Source organism: Ruditapes philippinarum, unplaced genomic scaffold (genome assembly GCF_026571515.1).
Source record: "Ruditapes philippinarum isolate M1 unplaced genomic scaffold, ASM2657151v2 ctg10837_1_1_1_1, whole genome shotgun sequence".
Taxonomy (NCBI): domain Eukaryota; kingdom Metazoa; phylum Mollusca; class Bivalvia; order Venerida; family Veneridae; genus Ruditapes; species Ruditapes philippinarum.
Genome location: NW_026862048.1, coordinates 278 through 18,834, shown reverse-complemented (window position 1 = coordinate 18,834; position 18,557 = coordinate 278). Strand labels below are relative to the sequence as shown.

General features: G+C 34.1%; 1 protein-coding gene across 1 annotated transcript; it reads right to left on the bottom strand.

Annotated features, from left to right (window-relative positions):
• Positions 1–453: 453 nt before the first annotated feature.
• LOC132717767 (uncharacterized) lies at positions 454–12,480 on the bottom strand. The gene is made up of 6 exons (XM_060701327.1): positions 12,190–12,480; positions 11,103–12,149; positions 3,600–3,693; positions 3,178–3,227; positions 2,027–2,222; positions 454–1,205 (listed from the first exon to the last, which is right to left on the bottom strand). Exons 1-6 carry the CDS (start codon positions 12,478–12,480, stop codon positions 1,093–1,095), a joined length of 1,791 nt encoding a protein of 596 aa, XP_060557310.1. The 3' UTR covers positions 454–1,092.
• Positions 12,481–18,557: the final 6,077 nt, after the last annotated feature.

Here is an 18,557-nt window from a genome sequence, read left to right as displayed (position 1 = left end):
ACAAAGGGGGATAATTTAAAAATTAGACAAGGCAGAGTTACGGTTTTTGTGCACTGCACACCTACTCAATGAGATCTATCTACCTACAAGTTTTCATGTTGATACCTCTTATACTTTTAGAGTTATGTCCCTGACAAAGTTCAAAAGTGTAAAATAAACAAAGGGGAATAATTTCAAAAATTAGGCAAGGCAGAGTTACGGTTCTTGTGCACTGCACACCTACTCAATGAGATCTATCTAACTACAAAGTTTCATGTTGATACCTCTTATACTTTTAGAGTTATGTCCCGGACAAAGTTCAAAGTGTAAAATAAACAAAGGGGGATAATTCACAAATTAGGCAAGGCAGAGTTACGGTTCTTGTGCACTGCACACCTACTCAATGAATATCTACCTACAAAGTTTCATGTTGATACCTCTTATACTTTTAGAGTTATGTCCCGGACAAAATTTCAAAGTGTAAAATAAACAAAGGGGGGTAATTCAAAAAATTAGGCAAGGCAGAGTTACGGTTCTTGTGCACTGCACACCTACTCAATGAGATCTATCTACCTACAAAGTTTCATGTTGATACCTCTTATACTTTTAGAGTTATGTCCCGGACAAAGTTCAAAGTGTAAAATAAACAAAGGGGGATAATTCAAAAATTAGGCAAGGCAGAGTTACGGTTCTTGTGCACTGCACACCTACTCAATGAGATCTATCTACCTACAAAGTTTCATGTTGATACCTCTTGTTGTTTCAAAGTTATGTCCCGGACAAGAAAAGGGGACGGACGGACGGACGCAAAGACGGACGGACAAGGCGGCGACTATATGCTCCCCCGAAATTTTTTCGGGGAGCATAAAAAATCAGAAAACATTCTTTGTTATGTCATATCAAATTACTTAAAATCCCTCCCAGCAATGCTTTATAGCTTGTCACAAGTTCAGGCTTTATAACATTTAAGTGAAAACAATTCACACTCTCATTTAGTGTAAATCATTTTCTTCAGATTCCTTTCCCTTAATCCCATTTAAACTGCTAATTACAGGCCTTCATTTTTTAAATCAGTTATCTGTTATAGACAAAATGTGTTTGAGGGTGCCATGGTTAGGGACTGTTGGAAGCTATCCCTATCACCTTTAGATAACATCCACAATGACTTCTATCCATGGAAAGTCCTTCAAGTTCAATAATGTGATGACTCCCATCATTAGGACAGCCTAGACAAAGTAAATAAAAGAATCTGTAAAAGATAATATGATATGAGGTTATTATACATTGTTGAGTACAATACTGGATGAGAACACAGTTGTCAAACCTATTATGCACAAGGCACAATATTAGTCAGGTATAGGTTTTATGCTGTGTTTGAGTCCAATAGAATCAGAATGGTTCTTAAAACATTGTATAATGACCTCTTTATTTCACACCACTATTTTTTTTGCATTTTGACAGAACTTTGATACTTCAAGTACAATAATGACATGATATGGGTTTTTGAACTCTGAAATGAAAACAAGGCCAATGGACAATGATATGCATTTGGAATCTGAAAATGAAAAGGAGGCTAAATTGGTTAAGATAGGCTTCAATAATGTTTTCAGTTGGAACATTACAGGGTGCCAACGCTGAGAGTTCATTAGTTATATTCCATACTTTGTTTTGTTTGATTGGGTTTACGTCACACCGACACAGTATAGGTCATCATGGCGATGTTCCAGCTTTTCTTGTGGAGGAAGACCTCAGGTGCCCTTCTGTGCATTATTTCAGGCACGAACAGGCACCTTGGTAGAACCACCGACATTCCGTAAGCTAGCTGAGGTTTGAAGTTAACGGCTTTAACCACTCGGCCACGGACACCCCTATATTTGATAGTGTGAAATATAACATATATGCAGGTAAGCATTTTTAAAAGATTTAGAAATTCATCTTAACAACTATGCTAATACTACTACATTAATGGCACAATAAGATAATATAAATATAGCTAGAGATTTTTTAAATCACAAAACAATTAAAAAAAAAAAAGATAAGGTTGTACCATAATCTGTCAACTTAGCAGTCAATTTGTATTGACCATCTTCTGTTGCCATGGTTACATGAGATGGTCCAAGATCATGTGATGTGCTTGGATCATGTGATGGCTCAGGGTCATGTGATGGTCCAGGGTCATGTGATGGTCCAGGGTCATGTGATGGTCCAGGGTCATGTGATGCATCAGGAACATCATCCTGCCTCTGAAGTTTGATTAACAAAAGTTATATCAGAATTTGCAGATGTAATTTTGTTTTCTTTAGACCTGTCCTGTTTTTAAATAATAAATTACCATGTACAATTAGACAGCTAGTAGTATAGAGACTGAAAACATGTGCAGTTTGACTTGGCTTTATACTTAAGGCAGATGCCAGTCATTATTTCTTCAGATATTAAGAATGTCAGCAGGGCGGCCTGTAATAACAATTATCAACTTACTTTCTTTTTATACCTTTGCTTGCTAAATATTAAACTCAATTCTGCTTTTTTTGAATTTACATTTGAGTTCACACACTAATTAATACTCTTTAAAGCTGTCATGATTGAACTATTTTTTCAAAAGGTACTTAATTGACAACTGTTTCGTTTGCATACAGTATAATAGAACCACAATGATTGTTGTGAACTGGTCTGTTTGTTATCATAACATAATTGCTTTAGCCCGATTTTGATGAAAGCTTTGATTTATATTAAAACCACTTTTGAGTCCACCTATTTCTGGCACTAACCAGTACTGCCTGGTTTTCACCCCTATTGGGCTCCTACCCATGATTCTGAAACTGATACACAAAACGACCTCTCCACTTTGGTCTACATCTTGTTCCAATCCATGAATAGCAGTTAATAAAGTTGTCTAACTTAATAATGTAGGTGGTAATTTGATGTATCATAGTATTTAGTGAGTATTGCTTAAATATAAAGGCAGGTTATACAGTACTGTGAGAACATCATCTTTTTGCCTCATATTTCTTTGGAAAGTACAGTTTGTTTTGATTTGATTTTAAAAATTGTAGCAAAACAAGTAAAATTTAAACACAATTCTTATAAATGTATTGCCTGAGTTGATGGTGCTTAAAACATTGTTTGCTACAACAGATGACATAATTAAGGCTTTAAACATAAAATCCTTTATTGCTTGTAAAGAAAGATAAAACATACTTCTTCCATATACTTGGCAAGATCGACTGCAGAGTAGTCATCACTTCCGCCTGCAACATGATCAAAAAGTCAAAATTTATATTGCTATGGAACTCAGAAGTAAAGCAAACATTTAAATGAGAAGAATACAATCATAAACCTTTAAACTTTTATTAGTCAGTCGACATATTGTGCTGGTTATTGACCAATCAAATGCATGCCTGATCAATCAATTACATGAAATCTGAGTTAAGACATAGAAAATATCTTTATACATGTATTATAATCTTGGACTTAAACTGTATAGTAGTGAGAGTGAAAATGGAAGCCTGTTATTTCCTCCAGCATCCCTAAGGGGATTGGAGGTTTAGGTCACAAAATGACTTATATAAATTTAATATGAAAGATGATATTAATATTTTTCTATCCTTGATTCTCCTTACCATGCTCTCTTTGAAATTTTCCTTCCGCCCAACTAACCCTTCTGTCTTGATATCCCATGTCTATACAGCTCTGCCGGGCTACTAGCTTTTTTTCCTGGAAAAAAATATTGATCAGATTTAAATATGATTAAAAAGATATATATAAAGTGTAGAACTCCACATTTCAAAAAATAGGTTTACATTTTCCCACCAAAAAATTGAACCTGAACATAAAGCCCTTATATATTTTTCTAACAGGGAAAATATAATATCTTTAGAAATAAGTGTATATATATTGTTCGTAATTTGACACCACAAATAAGAGCATAAATGTATGTCTAGTTTTTTAAATTTTATGTCAAGCTATTTTGTATAGACAGTATATGATGGATATGTCATGTAACAATGCCTAGGCATTCTCTGTATAGCAGTATGTTAGAACATGTAAGATGCTGAATGATGCACATGCAGATTGTTAACAAATTTCAAATCTCATTCCAAATAATGTTTCATTTTCTTTCCATGTGCAAATATTAGATCATTTAGTAAGCAACAATAAGTGTTAACCACCATGTCAAAATTTTGAGATTTATTTTCATGCATACATAAGTATTTGTTATTTTAAAATCATTAAAGTATCAAATTTAACTATATAATTTTTATGATCAATAAAATTATTGAGTAAAACAAACATTGTAGATATATTTTCACTAATACAACATTTCAGTGTTTATCTATCTATAGTGGAAAGTGAAATTATATTTTGATAATTTCACTGTGAGATATTTAATGAAAAATAAGATATTATTTTCACAGTAGCTGAACTTTATCTGAATGTGGATGAAAAGAATATAACTTACATAATAAATAAGACTTAGTGAAATACAGTCAGAATTACACACATTCATGAGTAAAATATGCTTGATTATGAAAAGCTTGTGAATATCTGCACATATCATTATAAAAACATAATGTACATGTAATTCGTAAAATTTTTACAGATTTATTTTTCAAAAAAAGACGATCTGAGGTCATGACCTTATGACATCATGGATGAGAGTGCATGTTTTTTTACACAGCAAAAACAAAAATCAGTAAAACGACTGAAAACCCCTAAAAAGCATGAAATAGATAGAAAATTTATTTGTTTTGTATGCAAGGTCAACTTAATTTCACTCATGAACACCAGCTTTTATACATTCACTCAGGGTCAACACCACTCATTAAAACATTACAGAAAAATATTTATTTTGATCTTATATGAAAACAACCAAACACCTTCTATATATCAAGCATAAGAAAAATCACACACCTAGCTTAAAATTATTTTGTTCTGTAATGCAGCACATAATATCAAAAATAGGTGCAAATTGTGTGCACATATCAAAGAATACCGCATAAAAGCTTCAGTTAATAATTTAGAAGCACACTTATATGCTTATTCAGGGGGTTCTACAGTGAGTATTACAATAAGCATTTTTTTTTCAACATTATTAATTTGATTATTTTTTTATCTCTCTTACTTTTAAATTGAGAATCTGCATCTCATTTATTCCAGTATCTCTTTTTTTCTTCTTTTTTTATTAATATTTTAACAAATTTTAAGAGAGACAAAAATACAATACATATATCTTTAAGTTCATATAATGCATAGTCATTTATTATTTTGTCAAACAGTAAGTAATGAAAGTTGAACAAGAGCACCGCTAGGCGGAGCATTATATGCCCGAAAGTGATTTTTTTTTAGTAAAGATGAAGCATTTGTAAGACATGGGAATTAAATAAAGTATTACCTCCTTCAAATAACAATCCTCCTTTAAAGTTACAATATTGTGGTCCAAATGGAACTTAAGTTATACCCCGGAAACTGTTTTCAGTTTTAAGGTAAAAGTGACCTTTGACCTTGTGCCCCAAAATCAAATGGGGTCTTCTACCTAATATGGACAATCATCCAATGAAATTTGAATATTGTGGGCCAAATGGAACTTAAGTTATGCTCAAGAAACTGTTTTCAATTTCAAAGTAATAGTGACCTTGACCTTTGACCTTGTGATCCCAAAATCAAAAGGGGTCTTCTGCCCAATATAGACAATCATCCTATGAAGTTATGCTCCGGAAACTGTTTTCAGTTTTAAGGTAATAGTGACCTTGACCTTTGACCTTGTGACCTCAAAACCAATAGGGGTCTTCTACCAAATATGGACAATCATCCTATGAAGTTTGAACACTGTGGGCCAAATGGAACTGAAGTTATGCTCAAGAAACTGTTTTCAGTTTAAAAATAATAGTGACCTTGACCTTTGACCTTGTGACCTCAAAATCAATATGGGTCTTCTTCTCAATAAAGACAATCATCCTATGAAGATTGAACACTGTGGGTCAAATGGAACTTATGTTATGCTCAAGAAACTGTTTTCAGTTTAAGGGCAAAGTGACCTTGACCTTTGACCTTGTGACCCAAAATCAATAGGGGTCTTCTACCCAATATGGACAATCATCCTATGAAGTTTGAACACTGTGGGCCAAATTGGACTTAAGTTATGCTCCAAAAACTGTTTTCAGTTTTAAGGTCATGGTGACCTTGACTCTTTGACCTTGTGAACCCAAAATTAATAGGGGTCTTCTACCCAATATGGACAATCATCCTATGAAGATTGAACACTGTGGGCCAAATGGGACTTAAGTTATGCTCCAGAAACTGTTTTCAGTTTTAAGGTCAAAGTGACCTTGACGCTTTGACCTTGTGACCCCAAAATCAATTGGGGTCTTCTAACCAATATGGACAATCATCCTATGAAGATTGAACACTGTGGGCCAAATGGGACTTAAGTTATGCTCTGGAAACTGTTTTCAGTTTTAAGGTCATAGTGACCTTGACCTTTGACCCAAAAAATCAATAGGGGCCTTCTACCCAATATGGACAATGAACCTATGAAGTTTGAATATTGTGGGCCAAATTGAACTCAAGTTATGCTCCAGAAATAGCTAAATTGCTAATGGACGGACGCCAGGGGGTATAACACAGTATGCCTGAAATTCTTTTGGGCATATAATAAAAAATGAAACATTTTCCACCAGGTTTCAAACCTACTAGCTGAATTCATTTTCATATTAATAAACAGTCTTAAAGACAATGCTAAAGAGTCAAACAAAGATAAAACCTCATAAAATATAATGTGTATAATTTTAATGGCCATTATTTGGTTAATCACTTGCAGTGTACCTATGTTTACCTGAATCAATCTTTAAATTTAATGGACTATGCTTATATTTTTAGAACTGACAAAAGTTGCAAATTCAACCCCATCCTCCCTCTCCAAATCACACATAAAAACTCAACCAAATTAAACCACATTAAAACAAAGGGTGATGGACTAGAATACATACCACATTAAAACAAAGGGTGAAGGGGCCCTGACAGCCTAGAATACATACCACATTAAAACAAAATTGATGATTTACATGTAAACTGGTTTTCAAATCATGAGAGAATGTACAGTTTGACATTGAAACATGACGCTTACATAAATACCCTATTTCACTAAACAAGGAAGTTAAAGTAGTTATTCGTCTACGAAAAGTATTTTTAACATTAGCATGTCAAAACATGTGTGCAAGGGTATTGACATTTGTGTGTGTTTGAAAATATTTTATTTCCATCAAAGAAATAAACTGACACTGCATCAAAAAGGTTTTTCATCAGCTGTTACTTATTATCAGATCATGTACTATTAAATAAATATTAACCATTAAAATAGATAGCAATATACAAATATGACTGTGAGTAAATGGCATCTAAGAGAAAAGCACTATAGACTTAAAATTGCTAAAGATACATAAAATAGAAATGAGTGAGTGAACATAACATTAAAGCAAAAGTATAAATTGATATTTTGTACCCTTCTCTGATTTAATAATGCTTACAAAAAGCAAAGCACTGCACTTAAAGTGCTTGTGGACAATTTAGGATAATTCTTTATTGTGAAGAAAAAAATAAAAGATAGAAAAATTTCACCTGACATCTGAGTTAAACTCTGGCAATACGAAAAACACATAGAATTTATATAGCAAATTTCATGTCAGAAAAAAATAATTTTACAGATAATTTTTTGGAAGGTTTCCCCTTAAAAAAAGATTTTCTTTTTAAAATGAAATTTTAAACATCTTGTTTTAAAAATTTTTATTTATGTGAATTTTCCCCTCAAAAATTTAGTAAAAAATTTTAATAAAATTCAAAAAAAAATAAAACCTTTTAACCCAATAACATTTTGAAAAGAATCGTTTTAAAAAGAAAACAAAAATTTTAAAAAATTAAAAACTAAAAAAAAAATTTTTCACCCCAAAAAAAATAGTAGAATAAAAGAGGGGTTTCCAAATTTTTAATGGGGAAAAATTTTTTGACCTTTCAAAAAAAATTTAAAATTCCCAATTTTAAAAAAAACCAAATCAATTTTATTAATAAAATAAAAAATTACCCTTTAAAATAATAAAAAAATTTTTAAATAGGCCCAAGTGAACCCCAACAAAAACTCATTTTCCCCTTTTGAGACCCAAAACAAACCCCGAAGCCTGATAATAGGTGTTTTTGTTTAAACCCCCCGCGCCCGAATTAAAAACAAAGAGCGTCCACTTTAGTTAGAACCCAAAGGGGAAGCTACATTATGCAGGTGCTTCCCCCGGGCGTTCCCATGACACCGAAAAAGCCCGGTGCCAGGCAGACCCCCCGTCGATCCCCAGACCCCTCGAGCCCATTTATGATCCAGGCAGACTCCGGTCCCGATGTTGAAAACGTGCAAAAATGATTACATTGATACATAATTCTTATTTAATATAATATCTTTTGTTCAAGAATAGTAATTCATAATGATTTACTGCAAGACTGAATAGAAGTGCAATCATCGCAAATTGTCGTGATTCTTTTGAAATGCACTCACCGGGGTTCTGCCGGCTATATCATACCCCGGATCATCCCCAGTTTGTGCCAGCAGAGCTACGGTGCTACCCCTGTCGTTCCCGGCAGAGTTAAGGATGAAGCCGGCAAAGCTATACTTCACGGATCATCCCGGACCACCCCGGTGATATTAAATATTTTATTCAATCCGGGGTCAAATGCCCAATGTTTCGGGATCAACCCGGACATCTACCGGGATGTCAGTGAGACTGTAGCTTTAGTGAGTTTTTACACTATGTTTGTATAACGCAAATGACGTCACATCAAAATATATGCTCAGCCATGCAATACCGTTTTTACAGAGTGGCAAAATCGGCACTGGTATGTGATAAATTATATTAGGTGACCTTACCTATAATAGATCTCAACCATATTTAAGTTAATCTTGGGAATTTGTGAAAATTTTGATAATTTTCTATAATCACTTCCTACCTATTTAGGGACTCTACTGGATTATTTGACATGGCAGGACTGGACAATAAGTTTTCAAGATTAATTTCAATTTGATGTATGTCATAATACACCGATAACTTGTGTGCAAAATTTCAGATCATTTGCTCCCTTTTTCCATTTTCCAGAATAATAATTCTATTTGTGGACAAGAGTGCTCAACTATTCTCAGTGCTTGAGAGTAAAACAAGTTAAGAAAGGGCCATAACTCTGTCAAAAGTCATGTTAGATTTAAATTGCCTTAGAATAAATGATCTCCTGTGAAGTTTCATCCCATTTGGAGATAGAAACTTGCACGCAATAATTTGAGGAGGAAGCTGACACCTGATGGTGACCACAACAGCGCTCCCTATAATTCTTCAAAAAGAATAGCTAAATGTCTAGCTAATTTAGTTTATACAAATTGATTTTAGTTGGATTGTGTTGGAAGCTATATCTTAGCTTAATGAAACACTCTCGGATCTGTTCCTGGAACAAACGTAGTACTAAGCAATGAATGTGAAGTTTCTTGCTCAAGGAAACAACCGCTTGCCCCTGACAGGGTTTGAACCTACGCAGTCAGCAGTATTTAGATTACTAGTCCGAAGAGTTAACCACTCGGCTATGCCGCCATATTTAGCTCTTCTATTTGAAGAAAATTAAAAAGCATTGCAAAGCTTTTCACTCAAATCAAGCTAGAATAGCACAAAGTTGTTTTCAATTTATTTCTGGGTATATTTTTTATTACAGAATATATTTTGCCCATCTTTCTGTTTTGCGTGCCCCAGCTGATCATGTAAATACTTTAATTTTTTCGTTTTAGATCTTTGCACCTCAGTGGAGTCCCTTTAATCATGTCAGCTCATAACTACAGATAACTTGTATAGAGGAATGACAAAAAAGCCTATTATATAAATGGTCCAGAATGAAATAGAAATACCAACTGTTATAACATAACAGAATTATCCTGAACTTTCTAATCAATTAATGATAAAGTTTCAACCTCAAAATCTTATCTGTAGAAATACTGCTGTGGTTTCAAATACTATTTTTGATTTATAAGTTTAAAATTTTTTTTTTACTTATGCTTATTTTCATTTGTACATAGTTTTCACAATACAACATGTAATTTCTAAGTAAATTTTTTTGGAAACACAAAAATTACCTTGGTTCATAAGGGTTTGATCATTGATATCAACAACAGAATCCTGTCAGTTGATGGTAAATGTAACAAACAAGATTGTTTTGAAACTTTTCATTGCAAAACCAAACCATTTGAATATTTACTGACGCATTGGTGCTTACAGTCTTATTTTCTTCCTTTTTTATTTTCTTCATGATTGATCTATTTGATAATATAACATAACTTGATAAATTGATGACAATGATAAATTACACAATAAAGATGATAAGACAATGTAACATAATTTGATAAACTGATATGACAAAATAATGTAACTAGCTAAATAGATATGACCTTAACTTATTACAAGTAAAATTAACCATGGCCAATGACTTCTGAAAATGGGCAAAGCTCATCAAGGTATATCCACATAATATTGTTTTTAGTATTCAAGTTAATGACCAGACATGAAAACATATTACCTAAAAGGGTAAACCAATGTTGACACAGCAGCCCCCCCAGGTGAGTCATGACAAATCAATTGTAGCTACATTTTTCAGTGAAAAGTGCAGCTAAAAATGACCCTCATAAATTAAAGCATATTAAATAAATGACAAAGTCATTGACAAACAATCTTTCTCTCTAAATCAATCTGGCCTCTCTAAATCAATCTGGCAATGAAACATTTCTTGACAATTCTATATGACATTTAACATAAATATGAACTGCAGTAAAATGAAAAGTGTATCATGAATGAAAATGTTCCAAAATGTATGACTGTTACATTGTTAGTAAAATAAAATATCTGTTCATGCGAAAATTTCAATAACTCATCCAAACTCATAAATTTCACTTCACCAACTAATTATCACATGATTGAACGAAGGACTAAAAAGAAACTACAATTAAAAGATATATATTTGAAATTATAGTCAATTGAACTATTTATACAAGGTTATAATGTTACTTCATTATAGTCATAAGAATCATGGTGAATGTAAGAAATGTGTAAAAAACTAACCTTAGCTTTTTGATCTTCCTCATTTGTCACTTCTCTTAGGGGACTGTAGTCTGCTTCCATACAATTGGATTCATCCCCACCACCTTGTCTACTGTCTGTTTCTCTGCAGCTCACAGCAAGTACTACTTCCTCTGTCCTTTCAAGAGTGCCTCCCATCAGCTTTTTCATTGTTGTGTCAGATTCAATTTTTTTAGCTCTAATGCCATTATCTCCGTCTTCAGCAGGTCCAACACCAGCAGCAGTGGTAGAAGCAGCATTACAACCTTCTAAGGCCATGTGCCTTCTTTTTCTAATTCCAGAGCTATCAGACCTCTGGGTAGTATTTTCAGGTTCTGGATCTGTCTCATGATCATTCTGGATTTCATTTTGAGACAAGCCTTCAGCTAAAGGAATTGATTTATTTTCAGGACTAACAGTTGCATCTACTTCAGGTTGCTCTATCTCCTCTTGATCAGTTACGTTTTCATTCCCTTCCATCATTGAACTATAAGATACACCATCATTCCTTATAGCATCATCATCTTCAATGTGCTGTCTAAAATCTCCAGTGTCCCCAAAACCTTCATTGTCCCTCAGAACCTCGTTGTCCTCATCAAAACCAACATTGTCCCTCAGAACCTCGTTGTCCTCATCAAAACCAACATTGTCCCTCAGAACCTTGTTGTCCTCATCAAAACCAACATTGTCCCTCAGAACCTCGTTGTCCTCATCAAAACCAACATTGTCCCTCAGAACCTCGTTGTCCTCATCAAAACCAACATTGTCCCTCAGAACCTCGTTGTCCTCATCAAAACCAACATTGTCCCTCAGAACCTCGTTGTCCTCATCAAAACCAACATTGTCCCTCAGAACCTCGTTGTCCTCATCAAAACCAACATTGTCCCTCAGAACCTCGTTGTCCTCATCAAAACCAACATTGTCCCTCAGAACCTCGTTGTCCTCATCAAAACCAACATTGTCCCTCAGAACCTCGTTGTCCTCATCAAAACCAACATTGTCCCTCAGAAACTCGTTGTCCTCATCAAAACCAACATTGTCCCTCAGAACCTTTGTTGTCCTCATCAAAACCAACATTGTCCCTCAGAACCTCGTTGTCCTCATCAAAACCAACATTGTCCCTCAGAACCTTGTTGTCCTCATCAAAACCAACATTGTCCCTCAGAACCTCGTTGTCCTCATCAAAACCAACATTGTCCCTCAGAACCTTGTTGTCCTCATCAAAACCTCCATTATACCTCAGAACCTCGTTGTTAGTAATACCTTCATCTATATCTTCATAGCTTCCATCAGCACCCTGGCTCATTTCCCTTATTTGCATTGCAGGATTGGAATCCCTAGCTTCGTTTTCAGGAACATTTCTCTGACCTTGTGGGTTCATTTTTGAATTTTTGAAAGAAAGCTTCCAGCAAATTAGAGCTGATGAAAAAAGAAAAGAAAATATGCATAAACCTTCTAAATTTATGCACATGGACTTAATGCTTGTTTGTAAAGGGCTAGACTATCAATATCCAACTTTTATCAATATTAGAAGGAACATATCTCATTTTTTCAGGACAACACCCTTTATTTAAATACAACTGTGCATTGTCATGGTACAAATGTATTCAAATTTTCATTCATAGAAATCATTCTACATAACTAGTAACAATTTTGACAAAAATTTCAAGTTTAAAAGGAGCATATATTATCTCATTATGGTTAACATTTCTGCCAAGTAGTTTCAATTTCCATCAAGTGAAAACATACAGATTGGACACGAAAACTGCTGACAGACGGATAGACAAACAGCTGCATAACATTATAAAATCATGAAGAATTTTTTCGGGCATGTATAAAACAGGGCGTAATTCTAAAATTATAGCTTTCAGAATTATCTTTTCATGATACACTAGAAGTCAAAGTTTCATATCTATACCTTTTTAAAATGTTTGAATTATTGAGGGCTACAATAAAGTTTTGCACAGCACAATAATAGGGCCAGCACAGTGATCATAATAGCTCCACTGTTTCTTTTAAACAGATGATCTAAGAATTACTGCTTATTTGTATAACATTGTTTTTTTAAGTTTCCAATCTTACATCTTAACTGCTAAGTTCATATTGATAGTTTCAAACTACACTAGTGATACATCACTTCATTCCTACATATTCTTTCTAGTACAAGAGCTTGACAGTGTAGAATTTAATTAAACAAGAATTTGTAACAGAGTTACAAAAGTCCCCCGCCTCGGGGAAGTTTTATATGAAGCATAAAATTGTGCTTTTTTTTCCCAATTGAGATATGGATCTAAGAACTTTCAGTCCAAAATTATGATCAATGCTAGATCTGCAAATGCAACAATAAATTTATCAAAGAAATAAAATGAAACACTGAATTAAAAAATTTATCATGTTAATCTTTGACCTCTAAGTGTGACCTTGACCTTGGAGGTAGGGGTGCAGGTGTTGTGCATGACATATTGTCTTATTATTGTAACTATTTGTACCAAGTATTTTCAAAATTTCTTGAACTATGAAGAAGTTATAGATGGGACACAAAATATACCCTCTCTAACAGACTATGTTAATTTTTGACCTCTTAGTGTGACCTTGGAGGTAGGGACCCATGTTTATGGCCTGACATATCGTCTTATTATTCTGATTATTTGTGCAAAGTATTTTTAAAATCCCTTGATCAATGAAAAAGTCATGGACTGGACACAAAATATACCCTATAACAGACTATGTAAATCTTTGACCTCTACATGTGACCTTGACCTTGGAGGTAGGGACACTGGTGTTACGCATGACACATCATCTTATCATTGTGACTATTTGTGCCAAGTATTTTCAAAATCCCTTGATCTATGAAGAAGTTATGGACTGGACACAAAAAATACCATATAACAGACTCTGTTAACGTTTGACCTCTAAGTGTGGCCTTGACCCTGGAGGTAGGGGTCCAGGTGTTGTACTTGACATATTGTCTTATTATTGTTACTATTTGTGCCAAGTTATTTCAAAATACCTTGAGCTATGAAGAAGTTCTAGATCGGACACAATATATACCCTTTAACAGACTATGTTAATTTTTGACCTCAAAATGTGACCTTGATCTAGGGTATGTAGGGATGCAGGTGTTGCTCATGACACATTGACTTATTATAGTGACTATTTGTGCGAAGTATTTTCAAAATCCTTTGATATATGAAAAAGTTATGGACCAGACACAAAATATACCCTATAACAGACTATGTTAATCTTTGTCCTCCAAGTGTGACCTTGACCTTGGAAGTAGGTGACTGATTGTTGTGCATGACACATTGTCCCATTATTATGAACAATTGTGGCAAGTATTTACAAAATCCCTTCAAAGATAAGAAAGTTATAGACCGGACACGACATATACCCTCAAATAGACAATTTTGACCTTGAATGAGCAAGTGCGACCTTGACCCTGGAGGTAGGGGTCTGGTTGCTGTGCATGACACATTGTCTAATTATAACAAACATTTGTGCCAAGTTATTTCAAATTCCTTTGACAAATGACAAAGTTACGGACCGAACACGAAATATACCCTGTAACAGATTATGTTAATCGTTGACCTCCAAGTGTGACCTTGACCTTGGAGGTAGTTGACCGATTGTTGCGCATGACACATCGTCTCATTATTGTGAGCATTTGTTGCAAGTATTTACAAAATCCCTTCAAATAAAACAAGAGGGCCATGATGGCCCTGAAGTCGCTCACCTGTACATAGGCCCCCGGAGCAAGGCCAGTTTAAAGCCCAGGGCTTTTATTTGAACAAACTTTGTAGACAACCATTAGAAGATGTTTCTTGCTAAACATCTAAGGTCTAGCTCGTTGGGATTTTTAAAAGAAGATTTTTTTAAGTTTTTTCTTTACACATATAGTTAAAAACAATGATACACCTGTGGCAGGGCCAGTTTTGACCCCAGGGCTTTTATTTGAACAATCTTTGTAGACACTTACTAGAAAATGTTTCATGCTTAATATCTTAACTCTAGCTATTTGGGTTTTTTAAAAGAAGATTTTTAAGTTTTTGCTATACTTGTATAAGGAAAATCAATGTCCCCCGGGGCGGGGCCAATTTTGACTCCAGGGCTTCTATTTGAACAAATTTGAAGACACTCACTAGAAGATGCTTCATGCTTAATACATGTAATATCTAAACTCTTGCTATTTGAGTTTTTTCAAAGAAGATTTTTCAATTTTTGCTACAGTTTTACACATATAGGGAAAATGAATGACCTCCGGGACGGGGCCAATTTTGACCCCAGGGCTTTTATTTGAACAAACTTGGTAGACATCCATTACAAGATGTTTCATGCTAAATATCTTAGCTCTAGCTCCTTTGGTTCTTTAAAAGAGGATTTTTTAAGTTTTTACTATATGCATATAGGGAAAATCAATGACCCCCTGGGGCACGGCCAATTTTGACCCCAGGGCTTTTATTTGAACAAACTTGGATGACACCAATAAGAAGATATTTCATGCTAAATATCTTAGCTCTAGCTCTTTGGGTTCTTTAAAAGAAGATTTTTTTAAGTATTTTCTATATGTATAAATGGAAAATGAATGACCCCCTGGGGCGGGGCCAATTTTGACCCCAGGGCTTTTATTTGGACAATCTTGGTAGACATCCATTAGAAGATGTTTCATGCTAAATATCTTAGCTCTAGCTCTTTTGGTTCTTTAAAAGAAGATTTTTTAAGTTTTACTATATGTATATTGGGAAAATCAATGACCCCCTGGGGCAGGGCCAATTTTGACCCCAGGGCTTTTAATTGAACAAACTTGGTAGACATCCATAAGAAGATTTTTCATGCTAAATATCTTAGCTCTTGCTCTTTTGGTTCTTGAAAAGAGGATATTTTAAGTTTTTACTATATGCATATAGGGAAAATCAATGACCCCCTGGGGCGAGCCAATTTTGACCCTAGGGCTTTTATTGGTACAAACTTGGTAGACACCCATTGGAAGATGTTTCATGCTAAATATCTAAGCTCTAGCTCTTTGGGTTCTTTAAAAGAAGATTTTTTAAGTTTTTACTATATGCATATAGGGAAAATCAATGACCCCCTTGGGCGGGGCCAATTTTGACCCAAGGCTTTTATTTGAACAAACTTGGTAGACACTCACCAGAAGATGTTTCATGCCAAAAATCTAAGCTCTAGCTCTTTGGTTTTTTTAGAAGAATATATTTTAAGTTTTTTCTTTTGGTTGCCATGGCAACCAGAGTTCTGCATGGAATTAAATCCTTTGAACAATTTTCAAAGGTGACCAACAAAGGAACATTCCTGTGAAGTTTGGATGAAATTGGCTTTGTGGTTTATGAGGAGATGTCATTTAAAGTAAAAGTTTACGGACGATAGACGGACGACGGAAGCTGGACGAAAAGCGATCACAAAAGCTCACACTGTCACTTTGTGACAGGTGAGCTAAAAAAAGTTATGGACCGGACACCACATATACCCTCAAATAGACAATGTTGACCTTGAATGAGCAAGTGCTACCTTGACCCTGGAGGTAGGGGTCTGATTGTTGAATATGACACATAAATTCCTTTCATAAATGACAAAGTTATGGACCAGACACGAAAGTGTGACCGACGTACAGACGGATGTGCCACAAATTGGGGTTTTATGTGCTTTTTCTTTGACCTTTATGTGGCATTTTTCCCCATAAACCAGTAAAATTACCACATAAACCAGTCGGTTTATGGGATTTCCTTCTTTTTTTAACTAAAATTATGGACGGAATGAAGCTCATAGACCATTGGATGTTCGCCCGCACGGACAGACGGATGGGCGGAGCCTATTTCTTTATTCCCCTTTTTTCTTCGAAAAGGCCGGGGACAAAAAGTTCAAAATGGTCTTAATTAGTCTGCTAAAGAGGATAATTGTTTCTCCATTAATGCAGCCTTACAACATTGGGTCACATTCAATGTCATCAATTTAACTGTTCAAAGTGTAAATTGAGAACTCCAAATGAGGAGACGGACTAAAATTACATGTACTGTTTAAGTGGATATTTATGTATCACAATCATTTTGCGAATGTCGAAAAGTGGACCTTTTGCGTGTGGAAATATTTGCGGAAATATGATTTCTTGAATTTAATACTGCTTTTGTGATATCATTGAAATTCAGGTACATGTTAAGAGTATGCTGTAATTGTAATCCTTAAGTTGTTCAATATATTAATTATTTATATAATTGTTTGAAATATTATTACGTTTTTTGAAACAGTCTTTTGTTATTTGAATATTTAAACCTATTGTGTTAATTGTTAACACATATAATTTATTTCATTAAAACATATATGATTTGTTATCACCAAACTTAAGCAAACAAGCTATGAGAAAAAAATAATCTCAGTACCTGAACAGTCAAACTAATATTCATGTAATATGCTGTTTGAAATGTGTTTTCAAAGGATAGAAGAAAGTTTTTCTGAAAAAAAAATTTTTTTCGTGATCAAATATTTGTGAATAATTTCAATTTTGCAAAAACCACAAATGTTTCCATGTCGCAAAATTAACTTCTTATACAGTATGTCATTTGGTCATCATAGTGATCATCAATGGAGCTTTGTTCACTAATACCACCAAAAATGACTCTGCTATAGAAATTGATGAGAACTCCAGTATTTATGGTTTGATAATATTATGTCAGGCCGATAAATGTTATCACATTTTTTTCTCCTAAGAATGTTACAACTAATGTCATACTGAGCTCCATATTTTAAATCAAATTATCAGCTTTTATTGAAATTCTCTATCAGAGCAACTCCGGATATATTCGACACCTTATGCAGAAAATCAGTGTCTCTGATATTTGTTTTCAATATTTGTTTTCAATCTGTACAATAACCATTTAAAATAAATGAAAGAAGGCACTTACCCCACCTTATATTATAAAGTGCGGACTGCTGTTCACATGCACGTACATTATCAAGAAATGATTATTTCAAAAAGTATAATAAGTTGTCATGTAAAGTCAATATGTTTAAGCGATATTTGATGCCATGGAGGACTAAATTTTCTTTTTTTTAAAATGATCAAGTAACACATATTTCTTTAAGTAACACATATTAATAACTTGTTTGTAACTGATTTTGATTCTACCATTCAGCTAGTACTGGGCCAAACTGCTTGCCAAAAGTTTTAGTTTTTAAGCCATACTATATATTTTAACACAGTATAAAGGTAAGCCAATAATAAATAAACTGCAAAGCAAACTGCTTATCTGGTGACCTAATAAATGTACGGCTATTATCAATAATTTAACACTGAATGAAAGTAGATTGCCTCAAATTGGCCATAACTACCTGTATTATATTCATCACATTGACTACTGTTATTCATCAAGTCAGTCATTCTGAGCAAGATTCATAATAAATGTGCATGGTCTCAACATATTAGTGTTGAGAATCTGACAAAATAGTACCAAG